Source organism: Sinocyclocheilus rhinocerous, unplaced genomic scaffold (genome assembly GCF_001515625.1).
Source record: "Sinocyclocheilus rhinocerous isolate Xijiao unplaced genomic scaffold, SAMN03320098_v1.1 scaffold591, whole genome shotgun sequence".
NCBI lineage: Eukaryota > Metazoa > Chordata > Actinopteri > Cypriniformes > Cyprinidae > Sinocyclocheilus > Sinocyclocheilus rhinocerous.
In genome coordinates this window covers 755,233-779,241 of record NW_015641476.1, presented here as the reverse complement: position 1 = coordinate 779,241, position 24,009 = coordinate 755,233, and the positions used below count along the sequence as shown (strand labels likewise).

General features: G+C 37.0%; 1 protein-coding gene across 1 annotated transcript in view; it reads left to right on the top strand.

Annotated features, from left to right (window-relative positions):
- Positions 1-24,009, top strand: part of igdcc4 (immunoglobulin superfamily, DCC subclass, member 4) — a 106,684-nt gene that overhangs the window by 61,950 nt on the left and 20,725 nt on the right. Inside the window, exons 3-7 of the mRNA XM_016571717.1 lie at positions 4,215-4,374; positions 10,436-10,569; positions 18,684-18,815; positions 20,222-20,374; positions 22,940-23,350. Of these exons, the coding sequence (XP_016427203.1) occupies positions 4,215-4,374; positions 10,436-10,569; positions 18,684-18,815; positions 20,222-20,374; positions 22,940-23,350 (990 nt within the window). The remainder of the gene's footprint in view (positions 1-4,214; positions 4,375-10,435; positions 10,570-18,683; positions 18,816-20,221; positions 20,375-22,939; positions 23,351-24,009) is intronic.

Genomic DNA, 24,009 nt, shown 5'->3' with positions numbered 1-24,009 from the left:
TCCACCGGGCTCCCTCGTCCCTCCGGTTCCGCCATGGTCGGGCGTCGACCCGCCATTGCCTCAGGACTCCGCTCCTCCGGCTGCACCTCGTTGCTCCGTCCCACCGGCTCTATTGGGCTCCTTCCTCCCGCCAGCTCCACCTGGGTCCTCAGTTGCTCCGGCTCCGCCGCAGATCTCTGGATCTCCGCCTCCGCCTTGGTCGCCAGAGCCCTCGGCTCCACCCTGGCCCCCTGGATCCATGGCATCCCCCTGGCTCGTTGGCTCTCCGTCTCCGCCTCGAGCTCCTCCACCACCTGCTCCGCCGCCGTTGGACGGCCCCCTGGAGTTGGCGGCCATTCCTCCTCCATGGCTCCTCCTTCCGTCGGCTCCACCGTGGGTCGACATTATGGCTGTGGCCTGGGTCCTGCTTGGCTCCTCCTGTCTCCTCCCTGGCTCCTCCCTTCTTCGTCACCTCCCTGGTCTATGTCTGCCGGCCCCCTCCCGGGTGTCCGTCCTCCTCCGGAACCTCCTCCCAAGTTCCCACCCATGCCTCCCTCTGTTGTTGCTACGATGCGAGGACGCACCTTCCGGGAGGGGGCGTAATGTCAGGATTATGGACGGTCTGGGTCATGTTTTGCCCCTGTTTCTGTTCCCTTATTTGGTCATGTTCCTGTCCTCGTTTTGTTAATTAGTGTGATTAGTCATCCCACACACCTGTGTTTCCCCAATCATCCCCTGTATTTAAGTCCTAGTCTGTGCAGTCTGTCTCTGTCGGTTCTACTTATGTTCATGTGTTTCCTGCCATTCCCAGTGTTGGATGTACCCTGAGTTTCCTTTATTAAAGACTGTTTCATTTATTCCTCGTCTCCATCATTCCTCGCCATCACAGATTGTGACTATTATATTATATTAGATTAGATTAGATTAGATTATAAAGATCTAAATGAAACTAGCCACATGCATACCATCTTCTCTCTCTGTCCCTCTCTCTCTGCCACATTCCACTTGGAGGTTGTCTTTGCTTGGCTGGATCTGAGTGCCGTTCTCACCTGGTTAGCACAAGGACTCGATTGTGCTTTTTGAAGAGCCTGAGGAGGGAGAAAGAGATCAGCCTTCAGCTCCGTTTATCTCTTTACCTCACGGTTTCTTTTTTCTTTCTCTTTGTGTTTAAGGCAGGCCACTAGACGATAAAGACCATTTCCTTTAGTCATTATGTATTTCATTGGCCATGACTCGGTCTTCCTTCATTATTTCTGTTCATTCAATTTTGCTTTATTACTTTTATGTAGGTAGTAAAGATGCCTGCCGTCTCTGCTGTAGACACTGATGGACATTGCAGTTTTAATGTAAGAGAGAGCATGTAATGTTAGTCTAACATGAAAATTAGAAACCAAATATAAGAATACAAAAATAACATGTCATTGTTATTTGTCATAAAGGCCAACAAAAGTAGTTCTTATTTTAAGGTGATTTTTTTCTTTGTGGTGGGGAAACAGTTACTTCCCATGGTGGTGGGAAACTCAGAATTAGAAACTGAACTTGATTATAATTTAGATTATACAGATAACATATTGCAGACATTTCTTGAATATTTACCGTAGATCTTCGTCACAGTATTTGGGAATGAACCAGACAGAGAGACATACTGGGATTGGAGAGAGAGACCATTTCCTCCATTGAGATATCAGTGCAGTGAAGGTCTCTACCAGGGGAGGGATGCGAGTACATGGTTTTGTAATTTACCCCAGTTATCTGTCGTCTACATGACTGGGATCCTCAGTGCTGCAGCATGTGGAGGTGAGCTGCTCTGAGGAACAGTGACTCACTTACAGTTATCATGATAATTATCTTATTCATTATTACTCACTTGGTGGTGACCGTGGTGGGGGAAGGGTTTCCATATAAGTTTTCCATATACTACTTTTTTTGTTCTTATAAGGCTTTTTCTCTCAGTGGCAGAATATTTCTCATTATTCTTGAATTGCTTTGTAATTTCAGTTGCTCACACCTACACAACCATGCTGCTGGTGTGTGCTCCAGTAAATCTTTTTTTTATTTTTTTTTTGGAGAGTGTGTTTGCTTTAGACCGCATGCTATGTTCAAGTCAAAAATATCTGGTGTTAATGTTTAACAGGTCTCAGCGGAGCAGGCTGCACTGCCTGCGGAGCTGTTATGTACGCCGATGTTTTTCATGTGTGAGCTTGTTTAGGAACTTTTTTAGATTTGAACTGTCTGTAAATTGATGCCTGCTCCGCTGGGTGACAATAAATCAACTTCAGAGAAGTTTCAATAGTCAGTAATCCCTTGAAATATCATTGGTCCATTATAAATTTTAAAGGTATTCGATATATCATCTACGATAATATCGTAATTGTTGTTTAAATGATATGCGATTTGACATTATCGAGTATATTGCAAAAACACTGCCAAAAAGTGCATGCATACACTATGAGATGTAGGTTAGACTACTGCGTGAGCACATTTAGAATTCACGCTTTCTCTGCGTGATTTAGTCTATTAAAATACTTTTAGAATTCCCCAAAAATTCAAGATAAGGTGGCAAAAATGCCCCAGTATGATTTTATGTCATTTATATAATCTGATATAGTCAATATCACTCGAAGAGTGATGCTTTTCTCCAAATACCTATTGCAAATGTGATATTGATTTGATTAACTATTCAATAAACAATAATAATATTAAGTTAATATTAGGTGACTTATATTTTAGACACAACAGTTCTTAGTTTCAAACAAAGACACAGCAGAACTGTTTTGCGTCTCTGAGCAAAACACGGCGGTGTTTTGAATCGGTTGAATGAATGACTCAATGACTCACTCATGCAGTGATTTGCCACCACCTCCTGCAAATTTATGTTCATATTTAAAGTATATCTCCCCCACCCCCCAAATCATTTCAAATGTAGTATTCAACATTTTGTTTTAAATACATCAAAACATTGTTTATGCATTTGTAACTGCAGGTTAACTGCATTCATGTCCTGCATTAAACAGTCTGTGTAAATGCATCTAAATGCTAAATGCCAGATTCTGTGCCACCTCTGCATTGCAAACACAAATTTTGTTGATACTGATTTCATTTGATTGGTAACTACCCTGTAGTGTCTTACTATTTGAATTTGATTACATTTATGAATTTGCCACAAAAGATGATGCATACATTTAATTAGGTTAGAAACAAATTGGCCTTATAAAGGTAAAAATGGCCATAAAAGGTAAAAAAAGGTTACTCCTTCAAACTAACCATAGCACAGAATATGAAGAATATCAAAATCTTTGGGAGTCAGCTGTCTACGGCAGTCCAAAACCTGTCAAAATACCAGCACAATAACGTGCTCCGAAAAATATTGTCTAAATATCGTTATCGACAAAATTCCAGAAAATACCGAGATATAATTTTTGTCATTATTGCACACCCCTAGTATTCTTAATATGATCAAATAATTTTTATTGCTAAGTTGTCTTTTGATGAAATTCATCTAATTTAAATCCAAAGCTATATTAAAATTCAGTATAAATCTGGGTAGATCATATTTAGTGTAAGTTTAATGCTGCAAGATTTTGTTAGCATAAGTGTTGACAGTTTGGTTGGAAGTTTGAGTTTATAGTAACACTTTACAATAAGTGAATTTGTTAACATTAGTTAATGCATTTAGGACCATGAATTAACAATGAACAACAGTTTTTACAGCATTTAATAATATAGGTTCATGTTAATTTATAAATATACTTTTGTTTATTGTTAATTCACATTTGTTTATAACACACACAACTAATATTAATTTAAACGTGCAAAAAATAAAAATTGGAAATGTAAAAAATCTATTGTATGTCGAATGAATGCAAACTGAAACAAGCTGTTACCAAACTTTTGACTCTGGTTATGTATTTGGTACTTGGTTGAATATTGGAGTATCCTCTCTCTTGTTCTTGTGTGTGTGTGAGTTGTTCAGTGTACGGTGGGGTTATGAACAGTGTGAGTCTAGCAGATGTAGCAGATCAAAGTTGAGAGAATTTTCAAAGCTCAGAGGCTCCGGAGCAGAGGTCAGGGGCCCCGCTCGCCTTCCTCTACTCCCACCATGTGGATACATTGCTTGTTCTTATTCCATGAAAAGTTAATGTGATGCATTCACTGATTCCCTTTTTTTTTATTTCTTGTTGCTTTCTTCTCCTTTTCTCTCTGCCTCATTCTCTTGATCTCTCTGTCTTTCTTAGGATTGTCCCGTTTTCTTCAGGATCCTGATCCTCAGGTTGTGCCAGTAGGTGGCACTGCCCGGTTTGAGTGCTATGTAGATGGCTTGCCCACCCCAAGTATCACCTGGGAGAAGGACCAGGCACCCCTACCTGCACCCACAGAACCTCTAGAACCATCCAGGTAAGTTATCTTGGCATGAGCTTTGTCATGTGTGATTCCCTTTTTGTCATGCTTTATTTACATATGACATTGTTTGCACAGAGCAAGTGCGAAGCTAGTCCAACATGGGAACTAACTTTGTTGTTTAAAATAAGCCTGCATAATTATTTAAAAAATATACATATTTTTTATCATACATACACTACTGTTCAAACATTTGGGGTAGGTACGATTTATTTTTATTTTTTTATGTTTGTGAAAGTTTCTTATGTTGTATTTATTTGATCAAAATACAGTAGAACTATCGAGAAATGTTTGTACAATGTATAACAACTGCTTTCTATTTTAATGTTTTTTAAAGTGTAAATTATTCCTGTGATGGCAAAGCTGAATTTTAACCAAATATGCTGATTTGGTGCTCAAGCATCTGCATTTATTATGATCAATACTGGAAACAGTTGTTCTACTAAATATTTTTGTGGAAACCAAGATAAATTTTTCAGGATACTTCAATGTATAGAAAATTCAAAACAACGGCATTTATTTGAAATATTTATTTATTAACCAAGTAAAAGTTAATCATATTTTTAATTGTTAAAATCTTTTATTTACAACATGTTTTTTGCAGAAGTTGAACACTGTAACAATCACAGATGTGTCCGTTGCGCATATGGATTCATTGGCAATTCAAATGAGTACCAGTAATGACAACTGGTCTTAATAAGCGAGTTTGAAGCAGTCTGATCCACATATTCATGCTTTAAGAACCAAATCGAAAAGCATCTGTGGTAATCTGGAATTCAATTTGAATTTATTAGGTGTTGCATTGCTCACTTGCAATGTAGACTGTGTAACTTGGACAGTCAGGGAGAAACTTACAGTAACAGCTTCTTTGGGATGATATTTCACAAAAACTATGTATTTCAATGTAAATTCAATTTTTTTATTATATTGTCAATCTAAATTAATAACCATTATTATAAAATGTCACTTATGCAGCCCTATCTTAAAGGATAGTTCTCCCAAAAATGAAAATTCTGTCATTAAATACTCACCCTCATGTCGTTACAAACCCGTAAGACCTTCGTTCATCGTTACTACCTTTCTGAGCCTTGAACGTGGTAGTTGCATTGCTGTCTATGCAGGGTCAGAAAGCTCTCGGATTGAATCAAAAATATCTTAATTTGTGTTTCAAAGATGAACAAAGGTCTTACGGGTTTGACATGAAGGTGAGTAATTAATGACAGAAATTTCATTGAACTATCCCTTTAAAAGTAATTATGACTGCACAACACTTTTTTTTTAATTACCAGGTAGTTTTGTAGTGCTGTAACTGAAAGGCATTACTGATATACCAGTACTTGTCGGATTCAATTAAACTTTTTCATTTAAACTCAACTCATTTAAGCTGCCCAGCTCCTCCAATTATGTGTCTTGTCAGGAGAATTCTTGTGGCGTGCCTAATGGTGAAAACTCATTAGACATGATAAGACTATCCATAGAGTCTGTGTAGTTCTGCATGGACTGACCTTGTATATCCTGATGTAGCATTGGTTGGCCACCTCTCCTGATGACAGTAAATTATAAGTAATGGTTTTTTATTTATTTTTATTTTTATTTATTTTTTTAAAATTCACATTAGTACTGTTTTCACATACAAATGTATTTATTTATTACAGCATATTTTAATATAATAGACTAATATCATAATATCATTATCAATCAGTTTATATAATTGAATATCAAAGTATGTTTCATCTCAACATTGTTTCAAGTTTATTTATACACTTTAGTCATACATTTGATTAATAAAATAATCTATTGAATAAATATTTGGTATGCCTATAGATTTTCAACTCATTTGATTATTTTGCGTGTTTGATGTCAAATTACAAATTGTTTGAAACAAGGTAGCCAAAAACAGTGAATGCATGTTACAGTATTGCCAGTTCATCTCATAGGGTAATCACAGTTTCTTACCATTTCCCAAGTGTGTGGATATTACAGTAGCTTTTGCAATTTGTCAATATAGAGCAGGAGAGACTGCGCATGACAGGAGCCACTCAATTACTCTGTGTACAAGAGGCCCATCAGAGGTCAAAGAGTTGGGCATGGGCCCCATCAAAGAGGTGGGCATCACAGGGAGGGAGGAAGAGGACAGGGAACTGTTGCATCAAATGAAGTCCAGGTCATCGGTTTAAAGTATGTCATGTCATGTGATAAAATGAGGGCTTACTATAGCAGAGGCTGCCAAATTTCTGTAACTCACTCACCCTATCTGAAAAGGCCAGCTACAGAATCTGTAAGAAATCTGAAAGGTTTTTTTTTTGGTCAAGAAAACCTCTTGCTAGCTTTGCAGCACAGTAATCATATAAAGTATTGACAGTATACTGTACCGTCCCAATTGGCACAAAACCTTGTTATGGTGTTATATAACATTTGATAACACTGGAAAGATATTTACATGCATTATGGATTTGCTAGAAATTTGTTAGCTCTTTTAGAAAGATTTTTCCTCATTTGTTTTTTCCTTAAATCGTTAAACCAAATATTCTTATTCCATATCACAGGAATCTTATGTTTTGAAATGGGTATGTAAAAAGACAGATTTGGAACTCTAATGAAAGCAAAATGATGGGTTTCCAATGAACTAGCTGAGTTTGGAGTTTAGAAAATTGAGCACTTTCTTGTGTAAATTTTATCAAAGTTATAGAACAAATTGTAAAGAAATACACTGTTAAATAATAGCTTAATATGTCCATGGCATGTAAAGATTGATGCAAAGAAAAAATGCATTAAATTAAATTTATAAATATTGTTTAAGCATAAATATCATATGTGCATCCCAAACATTTCAATGGATCTTGTTCATTCACTCATGGCGATAATGTTTGATTTAATTTTGCTGGATGTCGCTAGGTTTGCTGAATATACTGTGTAGATAGCATTACATGTTACCTTGCAACTTTGAGTTTCCCAGTACATTATATAATCATTTGCTCATGTAAATTGTCTCACTATATTGTCTGGTCTCTAGCCTGTGGAGATGTTGGTGGAAGGTTAAGAAAAAGAGCTTCTAGTATTTAATTCCCTTTTTTGTATGTTAAATTCCAATTAATATATATGGTCCTAATATAGCCTTGCTTTATAGTACATTATGTTGAGTTCTGATTTTGTTTTTGCAGATGGCTGCCTGCAAGGTCTAGGATATTTTCCATTTGCCAAACTCCTGATTTGATTTTATTCTCGTGATTTTTATACTCTCTTTGTTGATTCTCCTTTTTTCTCTCTTGCACAGCCATATTCTTGAACTGGAGAGTGAGAGTGTCTTTTTTTGTTTTATAATAAGACCATAACAAGAACAACTTTCTCTCACTCTCACATACACATCTAAGCACACACATAAACACTTGCACATACAGAGATGTAGGTGTGTAGCATAAAGCACATATATAATCATATATCCCAATCTGGTATCCTTGGGAAGCATTGCGGTTTTTGAAATCAATATTTGGTGTCTTTTGCCACATGCCACATATATCATATAATATTATTAGGAGTCATTAAAATGGTTAATTGTGTCTGTTTTGCCTTGTATATGAATGCTATTCGTCGAAGGTTGTCTTTTTTTGTACAACAAATAGTAAAAAATCAGTTTTTTATACCTACTGTTAGTACTGTTAGTTAATGCTTAGGAAAATGTGCAAAGCGAAAAGGAAAGACTTTTGAAATGTCAAATAAGGACAGAGAATTTTATGAAAATGCCTCCTGATTGCATCGTTTAGAGATTTCATCATCCACTGTCAATTTCTTTTGAGGAATCCATTGAGAAATAGAAATATTTCTCTGCATATGGCAGCAACTGTGTAATGATGTACATTAAATGCCATCAAATTGAGTTTTCAGTAAAAAAAATAAATAAATAATAAAAAAAAAAATATATATATATATATACACACAAACATTTTGTTTATTGCCTTTTTGTTTTTTATTGGATAACAAAATGGATAATGGAATAATGAACAGGAAAGCAGAGGGGGGAGATAGAGGGGGAACTGGATTAAAACATGACCCAAGCTGAACCTAAACCCAGGTCCCAACAAACACTAGCCTCTTTGCCATTGCTTCAACCAAGTATAAATCTCTGCAGTAGGCTAGTGGGCGTTGCCTAATCAATTAAGGGCATTTCCTAATGTGTGGATGTTTTTCAGCTGCTTTACCCAGTTTGCTCTAACTAACTGGGGGCTCGGTTTAGGGGTGGACCTTCATGATTTTATCCAGTCTGGTATTAATACAGTCCGGTTATAAACACCCACTGATTGGGAAACACCCAAGGGAGACTCCCTTCTAAACTAAAATGGTGTATGAAAAGTTTGGGTGGAGCTTGTTCATGTAGTCCTGTCATTCATAATACTAGTTTATAAAATAAAAAAATAAAAAAAATTACACTGCTGTTCAAAATGTGGGGTCAGTGCAACGCTGATTTTAAAATTTAATATTTTTATTTAGTAAAGATATGTTAAATCGATCAAAAGTGACAAAAAGACTATTGTTACAAAAAAATTTTTTATTTCAAATAAATGCTGTTTTTTAACCTTCCATTCATCAGTGAATCCTAAAAAAACGATCATGGTTCCTAAAACAAAATGTGAATCAGAACAACTGTTTTCAATAAGATAATATTGATAAGAAATATATAATTAAGATACATATATATAATAAATAATAAAGAGATAATAATAAGAAATATTTCTCAAGCACAAAATTAGCATATGTGAATGATTTCTGAAGGATCATGTGACACTGATGGCTTTGCCAATTCAGCTTTGCCATCACAGGAATAAATTATGATTTAAAATATGTACAAATAGAAAAGTTATTTTGAACTGTAATAAGATTTCACAATATTGCTGGTTATTTTGATCAAATAACTGCATCTGTGGTAAACATTAGAGACTTTTTTTCAAAAACATCTAAAATCTTACTGACCCCAAACTTTTGAACAGTAGTGTATATAAATGTTTTAATTAAATAAACTTTTACATTCTGCTGGGGACTTTGGATGACTCTCTTCGACACGGACAGCTAGCCAGATGTGTTTACCCTTACCCATCTGTTTACCACTTTCAATCATTAGAAATGAGTGCATCTTCACATGAATTCTCTGACCTCTTACAGTGTGGAATTACAAATGAGATCCAACTTAAAAAGCGAGACAGACTGTTTGAAAACGTGCCTCAGATATTGTTCCCTGTCTGCTTCGGATGCTTCCTTTTGTATCCGTAAAAAGTGTCTTTTGTATTCACAGCCCCTCTCCATATTAATGAGAACACACTTGCACATTAGCCGTGCTGTCGTGTTCTGGCGTCTGCTGCAGTCACACTCTCATTTACATCCCAAGCGCAGCTGAGGCTGTGCCGTGCCGCTGGAGGTGTAGCTCTGGTGTGGATGTGTCCTCAGCTGAACTCTCAGCACCAATGAATTCTACAATAGCGAGTCACACGCACCCGATTTTAACCCACTCACTCACAGATTTCACCCAGCCTTGGTCTTTGTGGCCTTTCTGTCAGAGTGTCTTGCTCTTGGGGATGAGTTTAAAAGATTAATGGTGTATAATATCTGTCCTGAATGAAAAGGGGATTTGAAAGTGGTCTCTGGGGGAGAGTGATGACTATGGAATGAATATTAGTGCTGCAACCTGACCTCGCCACCACAAACAGAGAGAGAGAAAGAGCGAGTGAAAGAGAGGAATTGACTTTTGAAGATACATGCTGCCATCTTGGTTTGTTCTCCTACATCTGTAGACTAAACTCTCATCTCTGCTTCTTTTTTTTTTCTGCCATTCTTTCCATTTTTCCTCCCCCGCTATGTTATTTCTACAGTATGGTTCATGTTTATGTGTAGTGCCACTTTATATGTTGCTCTGAGTTGACTTATGCTTAGCTCCAGAATATATAGCAGATTGCTCGCCTCCAAAGGCTTAAAAGTAGCTTCAGTTTAGAAGAACAACAAACAAACACACACATTGATGCTGTCGGTTGGTTTAGAAATGTTAATGCTAATCTCTTTCTCTCTCACACAGGTACATATCTCTTCCTAATGGGGTGCTGCAGATTTTACGGGTCACTAAAGAAGACGAAGGCTTGTACCGCTGCGTGGCCTTCAACTCTGCCCGCAAGCGCTTCAGCCAAGATGCTTCTCTCACAGTTAGCTCAGGTATAACACAAAGACCTGTTCCCAATTACCCCATCATAGACGGCCTTTGATTTTTCACAATACCTCACATATACTGTACTCCTAAGTTCCATTCACCTCATCTCTCTGACTCACACAGTAATGGCCTTATGGAGGTTTAGAAGTTAGTCATTGCATTCTGGGAAAATTCATTATACACTGTTATTTTTCCTGAGTTGTACTTAAAAGTGCTAGTTAGTTATCATGTTAGTTATGACTGTTAGGTTTTTTTTTCTCGCTTTTTCTCTGACCCTTGGAATTAAATGGTCTATTTTGCTAAGTACACTGTATGAAAAAAATATATAGAAAAATGAATAATGTCCTGGTAGAAAATTGCTAGTACCTTTTTCAGTTAAGTTTACAGACATTTCCTTCAACCCTTAAACACAACACAGTGCTATGCATAAAACACCTGTGAAATCAATACAGGAAGTTCCTTCATATTAACGCAGTACACTGGACCATATTTTTATTAACTTTTCTTAGAGTGTAGCCTTTTTGTATGTGAAATTAACTTTGCTGCTTTGCCAATGTAGTTTTTAACTGCCTCGTCCTTCACTAACAGTCACTTTGCAAAGGCTGCATTACAATATGACAGGTTCACATTACTTGTATCATTAGTTCTACTGTTTACCAATGATAATATCTATTCTATTACCCCCCCGATCCACTTGGTTGATGTCACACATCACAGTTTCTGGGTCCTCACACTCAGATCCCAAAGGCAAACAGCTGGTTATGTACACTCACAATATGCCGTAATCTTACCAAAATATCATGATTCAAACCTTCATCTCCATATTGAAATCTCTTATGGCCAGACAGTGATTAATCTTTTCTGAACTATTAAAATATTGGTGTCTGGGATGCCTTGAGCCCACAGTATGGCTGAAGGTTAATCGAAATCAAACCAAAATCGTGATTTGGTGAATCGCAAAGGCTGCAAGTTTTCATTAAATAAATATATGCACAGCGTCAGTTGTAAATGCTGCTCATCTCTGCAAGCGCTGTGTCGCTAATAACGTGCATCTGAAAAACAACACACGCCAAACATCCTCCCAAACTTAATGAGAAGCATTTATAAACCTGTTGTCCAACAAAAGAGAACATTTTATAACATGATGTTACTCTACAACATCAATCAAGTGTTTGAAATAACTTTGTTTTCTGATCTGTTGTGGCTTCTTATTTTCTTATCTGTGGCTTCTTTTCTGATGTGGCTTATTATGGCATACAGTATTTTGTGTTTGAGCCCATTCAGTAGTGAAATGTAAAAGGTGTGTACATGAACATTTTACAGTTGGTTTTATGACTAAGTTATTCTCTTCAAATGCTATTGAGCTTTAAATGATGGCATATTTTGTGTTTGAGCCCTTTCGGTGGTGAAATAAACAGCATTTTTACATATGATTTGACAGTTCATTCCATTAAATATCAAAAATCTAAAAGGTGTGCATTATAGTTGACACCCACATGAACATTTTACAGTTGGTTTTATGACTAAGTGATTCTCTTCAAATGCTTTTGAGCTTTAAATTATGGCATATTTTGTGTTTGAGCCCATTCAGTGGTGAAATGCATAAACTGTCAGAGCATATGTAAATATTGTTATGTATTTCACTACCGAATGGGCTAAAAAACAAAATATGCCATAATTTAAAGCTCAATAGCATTTAAGAAGAATGACACAAAAGTGTTCATGTAGGTGTCAACTTAATGCACACCTTTTAGATTTTTGATATTTATTAAAGGGGTCATATGATGCGATTTAAATTTTTCCTTTCTCTTTGGAGTGTTACAAGCTCTTGGTGCATAAAGAAGATCTGTAAAGTTGCAAAGACTAAAGTCTCAAATCCAAAGAGATATTCTTTATAAAAGTTAAGAGTCAACCACGCCTACCTAAAACGGCTCGTTCTAACACGCCCCCACATGTCTACGTCACGATGTGGGAAGATTTGCATAACGCCGCCCAAATGTTCACGCAAAGAAAGAAGGCGTAACTTTTATTCTCGCTGTAGTGTTGTTGCCGCTGCCGCCATGTCGTGAAGACGCTGTGTGCTTCATTGTGAAAGCGAAACTACTTTGTTTGGTCTTCCAAAAGAGGACACGACTACAAATCAGTGGTTAAGTTGTATTTACAACACTGTTCCAGAACAGTTTAACCCAAATATCCAGATGTGTGCAGCACATTTTATGGAGGACTGTTTCCTGATCCTGGGAGAGTAGACTACAATGCCGGCGGTTCTGACTCACAGTCTGTAAGTACGTTTTCATTTAAAGGATTTGCCACTGATGATTCAAACGCGTGTTTTGGGCAGTGTTAGAGTAGCACTTGTTGTTTGTCATGTCTCCGATCACAAATGAAGACAGGGTTTTATGTTTACGCGGCGCGATGCAACGCAACGCGTAAAAAGACAGTATAAGTCATTATAATCAGTAATTATGACCCCACTGGATGAAACGAATGCCTCGTTTGTAATGGGTTTTCATGTTTTTGTCTCGTTGCTCTGGCCGGGACACGGCATCAACAGTATGGTGAGGGGCGTAACATTTCCGTCACACGCTTGAGGTATTCGGCCAATCACAACGCACTGGATAGCTGGCCAATCGCAGCACACCTCGCTTTTTCAGACGATGAGCTTTGTAAAAATCGACGCGTTTCAAAAAGGCGGGACATAGAGGAGAAACAGTAATGTACAGTATGTGGAAAATAATGTGTTTTTTTTACTTTAAACCGCATAAACACATTTCATTACACCAAATACACAAAATAATGTTCTTTTTAGCAGCATCATATGACCCCTTTAAAATAACAATATTTACATATGCTTTGACAGTTAATTTTAATAAATATCAAAACTCTAAAATGTGTGCATTATAGTTTACATCTACTTGAACACTTTACAGTTGGTTGTGTGACTAAGTCATTCTCTTCAAATGCTATTGAAGTTAGAAACATGTATACCAATGTCGTATGTAACTTTAAAATCGGTCCCTAAATTGGTGAATATTGAATGTCCAACGTTAAACCAACTTTATGCCAGTCACCGACCGTGTCGTGTCGTGTGTTTACTGTCTTCATGTTTAATCAGTTCAAGCGTTTCTATCTTTTTATTCAGTAACAGCATTAACTGGATGCCTTTGTCCATATAGGGATTTCCTGGAGCGTCATGAGTTCCATTACTTCTGTGAGGCATATGTGGAGTTTCTGTGCGAGGGCACCCTCCGGCTTACAGTATGAATGAAACAGACATTGCATTTGTTTAGCGCTCAGTAATGCGCTCTCAGTCCTATTTGGTATTATATTGGAAAAATAATACTTCCCTCTTAAGAAATTCTAAGTAAATATATGATAATTCATGTTTTTCTCCAATGTATAGAAGTGTACTTCAGGAGTGTACCAGGATGCATAAAAGGCTCATATTTCATATTAAAGACATGGACTCGGTTTTTGATTTTACATACCTCCTGAAAAAGAAATTACTGTCAAAGGTGTTTATCATAACAGTATCATATGATGTACAGTTATAGGCTGCCTGCATGTTAAAAAATAACCCTGCAGTTTTTTGTAAAACAATAGTTTTCTGTGAAATAAAATTAGTATTGTTATTTATTTAATCTTATTATTCATTTTTATCTAATTATTATATTGTTATTTTTTGTTAATTCATTTTTTAAAAAGCACATTTTAAATTGCAAATCACAATTTTAACCAGAAAAATTGTAATTAGATTTTTTCCCCAAATCGTGCAGCCCTAGCCCATAGACTGTAGTGTACATCATGAGTTTTTACAAGCTTACCTTAAATGTGTCCTACAAATGAAGTGCAAAAACTGTCTGTTGAGATAGTATTCCCAATTTAAACAGAGTGGAGGCCGGAAACAATATTCATTACATGGCGGCTTAACAAACGGATTACTTTACCGTGATGAATGACCAGGTTTCTGAACACTGAATGGCCCTGATGTGTAAAAATGAGTGATCGTTGGTTCAAATTTTAGATTTTTGGACCATTTTAAGTGAAAGTTACAGTATATTTTCATAATACTCTGAGCAATTTTATATCAGAAGAATAATGGAAATGTGTGATTTCTTATGAAATGAACCCTTAAACTGTGAAAAATACCAGATTTATGGTTCTCCTCCAGTCTTTTTGTTTGAAGTTTGAATATCTGCAGTGGCACTTTTAGTGTTTTGTGTGTGTGTGTCTGTGTGTGTGTGTGGACTTAAACCTGAATACACACCGACTTACGGGGACTCGTGTCACCTTGAGGAATTAAATTGAGGTTCCCATGGGGAAACAAGCTTATAAATAATACAGAATGAGTTTTTGTAAAATGTAAAAATGCAGTGGCACTTTTAGTGTTTTGTGTGTGTGTGTCTGTGTGTGTGTGTGGACTTAAACCTGAATACACACCGACTTACGGGGACTCGTGTCACCTTGAGGAATTAAATTGAGGTTCCCATGGGGAAACAAGCTTATAAATAATACAGAATGAGTTTTTTGGAGAATGTAAAAATGTAGAAAGTTTGTGTGAGGGGTAGGCTTAGGTGTACGGTTAGTGTAAGGGGCTAGAATATACGGTTTGTACAGTATAAAACCCATTACGCCTATGGAGAGTCCCCACAAGGATAGTAAACCAGTCGTGTGTATAAGTGCCCTCTGCAGAGGTGGTCTGTGTTGCAGGCAGAATTGATTTCCGGCTGTCCTTAAGACTGCTCGGCTGATGAAATGGAGGGGGCAAAAGGAGGGATGGAAGAGAGGAATGAGATGAGGAACAAAGACAGAGAAGGCTAGAGAGATAAAGAACTAAATGAAATAAAAGGGAATGTGGGAAGATGAGGGAGACGGATCGCTAATGCTATGAAGTCAGTCTCTGCCGTTAACCCCCTTCACACAAACACCTCTAAAAAGACTTAAATCTCCATGCTGACCTTTGCTCATTTCCATTGTTTCTGCATTATCAGCCAGAGACCTGAATGATTTTCTAAATGATAACCTGAATGATCTCTCTAATCGTTCCACATTCATCTTTCTCCTTCTTCTTCTTTTTCTTTTTTACTCCCATTTGCTCTTTCAAGCCTTTTATTTGTATCAATTGCTTCATAAAGCTTCTTCTCTCTCTTTATGGAGGAAAGCGAAATTACTTAAGTGGAATGTGTCTGATTGTGACAGAATGAGAGAAAGAGAAATTAAGAAACTGCAAAAAACTTGAGAGATCAATTGAAAGCGCGTTTGAGAGAAAGAAAGAAAACGAGAGAGGGAGTGATAGAAAGAGAAATAGAATGACCGAGATGAGGGGGCTGAATTGAGGTCACATTTACCTTTATTCTGTGAAATTTTGTGGGCAAAATCTAGTCCTTTCAGTAGGAATCCACGTCATCTGGAATTTCTTGTGAGGGCCAAAGATTTCCTCACACAGATTTCGTATTGGGTTTGTGTTGTTGGTTGAAAAACAGAAAGCTTCTTGTTTGAAAATGACTTTTATGTAAGCTGTGCTTCATGCAGTTTTATGATGTACAGTCAACCTTTTTTGTCTGTGGAAGTTCATCAAAGTTTTGTTAATGTGACCGCACATTATAGATAGAATAGAGAGAGATGGAATAAGAGAAGGATCTAGGATTGAGAGAAAGAGAACTAGAATGAGAAAAAATAAGTTGAGAGGTTCATTGAACACAAAGACTATACAATGTAGAGCAGCACTGGCTGCTAGATATGTTTTCACATCACAGTCTGAAAGACCGTGACTAAATATGTATTATCCCAGTATGTTTTCTGTACGCTTTTGCTCACCATGGTGACCCTGTATGTCTGCATGTATATGGAGGCACCTTATGTAATGCAGATGGCCTTTATTGTAACATAAACACTTCAGTCGTTCACGTAAGTTCTTATGTGTTGTCTATCTTATGTTTCCTATTAATATGTTGTTCTATTTTTACATACATCCTCAGCTTTGTCAATATTTAATATTTACAGTCTTGCCAATAATACCATGCTGAATTGAGAAAGACAGATTGAAAGAGAGCAGTCTTCACCTTGAAGAAATCATAGTTTTGAATACAATGCATCTTTTACCCCTGAGACCAGACAGCTCAAGTACACAGTAACAGTCTATTTATGAGTGTTTGTGAATCATGTATCTCATCTCACTGAGATGGGAGGCTGTAGTTTGGCTCATCGGCATTCTGCTTGATACTGTATATTTTGTTACACACTCACTTTAACTTGGAAAAAGCCATATAAGCAAACGTATGCTGTTGTTCAAGTGGGTATTTGTGGTCTGTAGTGGCCTACTGTTCTCAGTATCTGGGTTGTTTTAAACAGGCTCACATCCACTGGTGTACCTACTTAAATACAGACACACACACTCACACTGCTTTTACACGGTGCACCCTGTAGCCTCAGAAATCTGACCCATTTTAAATCCCTTTGCTCTCATGCATATGTGATTGCTGCTGTATGTAATCAAAGTGATTAATTTATGGCCGTCATACCGTATCCATAGCTGCACGCTTATGTTTTACTTCATTATGATCTGTGGGTGTGTCTACTGAATTATTTATACAGGCTCCTCTGAGGCCTCAGGAACAGGGCCTTTACCACCGAATGTAGTTTATATTCAAGTCAAGTCAAACGTTATTTATAGAGCATATTTAACACAAAGTTGACTCAAAGTGCTTTATAATAAAAAAAGAGAATATATATATATATATATATATATATATATATTGACATTTGTGTAAACAAGCAGTTTATATACAGTAGAGTACAGTGAGTGGCAAACCGCTACAATAAAAGTTGTATCAAAACCTTCAATACATTTTAATGTTGACCAGATTAAATATATTCGTTTTTAGGATTTAGAGTTTAAATGTGCATATTTAGGAAAGCCCCCCAAAAAAAAGGATTTCAAATGATTTCACATTTCAGGGGGATAGTAAGCCAATGACACGCATTAATGTGTTTTTACAGTCTCCAGTCCGTTTAGTCAATATCACAGTGTTGTTGATTTGAATGTGGAACCGTAACATAATAAAATAAAGTTGGCAAAATGAAAACTAACTGTTTGCATGTTTGTGTTGGAGATGATGTGCTACAAATTTAGAAGTGCAACACTTAAACACAAGGATACAAGATATTGTCATCTGAATTATTTATCAGATGGCATAAAATAATTCAAGCAAGAACTCAGTTACACTGCTCAGATTAATATAACTAAAATTTAATTTTTATATATATATATATATAGGCTATATATATATATTTACAGTATATTTATATACGAATATAAATACATACACAACAACGTTTGGGGTTGGTACAATTTTTTAAAAATGTTTTTTTATTTATTTATTTATTTTTCAGCAGGCCTGCATTTATTTGACTTAAAATACAGTAAAACAGTAATATTGAGAAATAATATTATGTTAAATTACCGTTTCCTTTTTATATTTTAATGTAAAAGCTGAATTTTTAGCAGCTTGCTATTTAATTTTAGCATTCATTTTAATTTTTATACGGATTTTTTGCACAAGCAACATTTGTTATTAATATAAATATTTTTGTGAAAATTTGTGAAATGTTTTTCAGGATTCTTTACTGAATGGGAAGTTCAAAAGAGCAGCATTTATTTGAAATGGAAATATTTTAAATAACATTATAACATATCTGTTATAATGTAACATTATAAATATCTACTGTCACTTTTGATCAATTTAATGCACCCTTGCTGAATAAAATTCTCAATTGTATAAAATATATTTTTTCATATATTATTTTAAATGTATATATTTTATTTATATATGACAGCTGCAACCTAGATAAATGACACCTATCCTCTTTGGCCTCATTATATCAATCTCTCCATCACACTCGGTTTCATTACTCTTTCCTCCTCTCCTCAATCCAATCTCACTCTTATGTCTGTCTCTCTCACTTCCTGTGAACATAAGAGGAAACAGTGTCCTCTGTTAGGTCATTTGCTTCACCTAGTGCTGCTTTCAAGCAAACCACTGTGCCTGATGGTGAATACTATATCCTATATTTATCCTATATACTGTACGAACACAGACTCATTATCTGCATCTCACAGGTGTGTCTCAGGAGAGTGAGGTGGTGATTGTGGCTCCACCACGGAACTCTACAGTGGTCATGGGTCGTCCGGCTGTGATGGAGTGCATGGCTCAGGGTGAACCCAAACCTTTCGTATCATGGAGCAGACAGGGTAAGATGCAAACACAAATATATTGCACACACGAGTCTGTAGCCCGGTCTACTGTAACAGACTGAAAGTGCTGCTGTTGACAGATCTAGACTAACTGACAAGTTGAAGGTTTTTAGGAGTCTGCACGTGTACCTGGCCTGTACATTGCGCCTGAACTTGGCCCATAAACAAGAACATGTCAGCCAACCTGATTGGTATTGTCCAATCAGGATGGAATATGTCAAATTAAGATTTAAGAACTCCAAACCAGAAATAGTTGGACCCAGGCACATAGATGGATGGAGTGCATGTGCACACAATTTAGATAGATAGACAGACAGACAGACAGACAGACAGACAGACATTGCTGTGCCTTTGAATAAAGCACTTAAGCCCTTGGGTTGATTAGGAGACATTGTGCTTGTAATAAGTGCATTGTTGTATTGGATAAAAGTGTCAGCTGAATGAATGAGTTGTAATTAGTGCTGTTGTCTGTCTACTGTGAACTTTGAGTGCTTACATAGAACAATGTAAATGAACCACACAAATTGTGATTTATAGGTGAGCTTATACGTTTGGTCTGTAGACACGTGGCTCTGCTGCAGCAGACACCCCAACTACACACCCACCCTTCACCCCCACTGTTACTGCCTCCATCCAGGTTCATTACGGACCTCATTTTGTCCTCTTTCCCCCACAATAATGCCAAGACTGTATAACTGAGAGCATTATTCTCATTAGGTTTCATGAAAAATTAACAAGATGTTGTAAAAATTCATGAGGTGTCTTTTTTCTTTGTTTGAGCGCTAGTTCTGCAGACGGTCAGTGTCTAGGAGTCATTAATGCACGCCAAACCTCCTCCAGTGCTGTACTGACCTCTGCTGGTTCATGATGTGCATTGCACACCATTATAGTTCATTCAAAATCTGATCATTTTTTGACCCTCAAGCTGCTTCAGACACACAAGACTTTCTTTCTGGCTTGTGTCACAAAATGAGAGATGTTGTATGGACACTTTATGATACTCTGGTGCTGCTGTTTGCATGCTTTATTGGAATATTAAACAATCGTCCCCCTTCATTGTAATTGCATTGTATTCAGATTTGAAACAACATGAGGGCGAGTAATTGATGACAATATTAAATTTCGACTTTCCTTTAGCTATTCCTTTAACACCTTAACATTTTGATTAATGTTTTTTAATTAAATTTGTATTAATAGTACATGAGACTTGGATACACCTACAGCAGTGACATGTGGCTAAATCCAATAATAGGGCTTTTTCAAGGGTGCTGTTTTATATATGGATAGCTGTATACTTAAAATTTTAAATGTCCCTGCTTGCTCAGTCTTGATTGGTTGATTTTTCATTTTCTTTTTCATTTTTTTGCTTTCTTTTTACACAACCTCTTCTTTGGGATGCATAGATGGGAAGCCTATAGCTACAGATGTGGTTGTCTTGGCAACCAACCTAGTGATTCCTGACACCCGCAGTCACCATGCCGGAGTGTATGTGTGTCGTGCCAACAAACCCAAGACCAGAGATTTCGTCTCATCTCCTGCTGAACTTCGAGTACTGGGTAACTGTTTGTGTGTTTTCCTTTTAATGAATTTTACATATTCTGAATAAATACTGGATACATTACTGAGGATTGTAAATGCACCAAATATACAATGAGACTGAGTCTTATTGATTCAGAATCAGTGAATCAAACATAAGGGAAGCTGTATACCTTATTTATCAAGCACAAAACAATTCATTGGCTAGTAGTTTTATTTTATTTTTCAAATTTTTATTGTCCTTGAAAATATCTTCAGGAACTTTGAGCTGGCCAGTTTATTTTTCCCTGGGTTATAAAATGTATTATAGAATCCCCTTTGGCTTGTCACCATGAGTAAAATCAATACGCTTTCTGGTAAAAAGAAACTGATGGTAAAAAAGATGGTTGCTGACCTTGCTGACTGGATGTAAAATTCATAAATGTTATATATAAATGGTATACACACACACACCATGGTAGCAAAACCATTATGGCAATACTATTGTTTATTATTTTAGTTAGTGCTTACTGTGTTTGTGTTTGTCCAAAACATGCAAGTTTTAGCAAGAAAGATACATATACCTATTGCCCTCATGCACAATGAGAAAAAGACAATAAATGGTCACTGGAATAATCACAAGGATCAAGATCATTGTTTCTGAACTGCACATTTAAGTGGAATCTTCCATTACTAAACACTATATAATGAGGTTTGTCAAAGATTGTTTGAACAACAACTCCACTTCTGTGTTTTGGTCAGACCGAAGAGGAAATTTGTGGCCATGTATACACTAAATGCAGTGCATACACTGACTGATCTTTTGATTTTGCTAGATGCTTGGGAAATGTAGACATTTCATAAAGAATAACTCGTTTATAAAGAAGCAATCTCAAGCAAAAAACATAAAACAGTCAAGAAATGTTCTGCATGGAAGTACAATATAATTATTCCTCCAAAAAATATGCTCCAACCTTTACATCAAGAAGCTATTTTACGCACTAGGGGAGGCTTCAACTAATTGATGCCCATCTGTTTTGCAGGGGGAAAAAATTGTTGTAGATTTTTTTTAATCCTTGAAAAAGTATACTTCAGTTTATAGCTTCCTGACCTGTTTGAACCTACAATAAGACTAATTTTATGGGTGTAATAAAATTGTTTTTACCCATTGGCTGATTTATACATGATTACTCTAACCCTTATTCTGTATCACCTATAGTTATTACAATAGCTAATATGAACTTTCAAGAAACAATAAATGAATCTTAGTTCATTTCTATATACACTTTTTTTTTCAGAAGATGGGTACACTGCAAGTTTCATTTCCAAGTTAACATTAAAGGTCCCATATTTTACACCTTTCTGGAGTTTTATTTTAGGTTTTGATGTCCTTAAGAATATATATTTGCAGTATAAGTACCAAAAACCATCTTAATATATTTTTACAGCTCCTTTCTCAGGAGCTCTGCTGAGAACAGGTCGATTTTGGCCTGTCTAATTAATATTCATGAGCCTCTCTTCTGATTGGCCTGTTGTTTTCTGAGTGACGCACGGCCAGGCCAACCACAGGTAACTAGGGTCAGCCGACGTCACAGCGCTAGCTGGAGGCAGCAAAACAAAGGGGAAACTGGAGGTGGCCCATTCAAACCCAGCGTAGATTCGGCTACATAAGGAGCTTAAAATATCATCTTGTTGTGATGTTGGGTGCCAGAATCGACGTAATACAGCCTCAAATTAGAAATTTGATCGCATATCTGCTGCCACTGCCAGACAAAAAAAAACAACGACAGCTGTGGTGGATTGGACAGAAACGATCGTCAAAAATTTTACGGAAGTCACAACGGTTCGTGAAAAATCACCGCTACTTTAAGCAGGCTGTGCGAATTTTACTGTGGACTGACTGTTTTGAAACTTAAATAGTAGTTACATAGCACCTAGACCTCAGTTATCATGAAAAAAGCCAGGAAATTTCAGTTTTGACAATATGGGACCTTTAACATAAGTTAAAGGAATAAGACACCCAAAAATGAAAGTTGGCTGAGAATTTACTCGCCCTCAGTCCATCCAAGATGTAGATGAATTGGTTTCTTCATCTGAACAGATTTGAAAGAATTTAGCATTATCTCATTTATCTTCTGCAGTGAATGGGTGCCGTCAGAATGAGAGTTCAAACATCTGATAAAAACAATAATACAAATCGAGCAGTGGATTGAGTTTGAATTATTGGTGTATTTATCATCTGTTTGGACTCTCGTTCTGACGGCAACCATTCACTGCAGAGGATCTATTGGTGAGAAAGTGATGTAATGCTAAATGACTCCAAATCTGTTTCGATGAAGAAACAAACTCATCTACATCTTGGATGTCCTGAGGGTACAGAGTACATTTTCAGCAAATTTTCATTTTTGGGCAAACTATTCCTTTAATTTAAACATTACAAACATGACTAAAAATATTATAAGTATATTAACATTAACCTACATTAATGTTAGTTCATGGTACCTAATGCATTAATAAGTTGTAGTAATATTTCTAAATCATCTTCAATTTATGATCTTTTAAACCACTTCTCATTGTCTTTTTTTCCCCACTGTCATTTTGCCCAGCTCCACCAGTCATCCTCCAGCCCCCAGAGGCGGTGTCCCTGTCCCGGGGGAATACGGCTCGGTTTGTGTGTAATAGTTCTGGTGACCCTCCCCCTGCTCTGCGCTGGCTGAAGAATGGTGAACCGGTCCAGTCTAATGCCCGGGTTAAGACTCAGAACCCTGGAGTTCTGCTCATCAACCAGCTGCGGCTGGACGATGCGGGATACTACCAGTGTATTGCTGCCAACAGCCTGGGAACCGCCTGTGCCACTGCCAAGCTGTCTGTCATCGTGAGGGAGGGGCTGCCTAGCCCTCCTCGTCATGTGTCGGCCATACCCCACTCTAGCACTTCTGCACTGCTCACCTGGGACCCACCTGAACATAACAGTGACCAGATCATCGGATTTTCAGTACACTACCAACGCACGGCAGGTGAGAGAAAGAGAGAGAGAGAGAGTGCGTTTGTATGTATTTCATAATTCAGAAAGGGGAGTAAAGAAATACTGGTGAAAAATAATGGCGAGATAATTTATAATGTTGTAACACATTATGTTAATATTAAAAAAATACTACAAAATGCATAATCTATCTTTAACTACACATTGTCAAACAGTCAAGAATTACACTGGTTTACAGTAAGTCTCACAGTTGATGGTCTAAAATATTCTGTATGTTTGGCATTTGAAAAAATGCTGAATCAAACTCTTTATTCCATTCTGAATAAAAATTGGTTCTCGGTTCCCAACCCTATTCATAATGTGTTTAAAGGTGCAATAGGTGATTGTCTTCAGAAACATTTTTCGTTATGCTAGTTGAAAGTCTCTTCACATCCCGATAGCAATCATTAAGTTAAGTGGTCTAAATGTATTTGTCTGTATTTATATATTCTGTGGAAGGCGTAGGATCAAGAAATGTTTGTCCAATCAAATGCTCGGTCCGAGCGTTTTAATATGCTTTCCTACCTGCCTGTCAACGTATGTATTAGCATACCTCTGCACACCCGGTTCGTGCAGACAGGATACGTTATCAGCTCATTCACGCACGCTGTGCTGACAGAGCGAGAATGGCAGACAAACATCAACAACCCGATA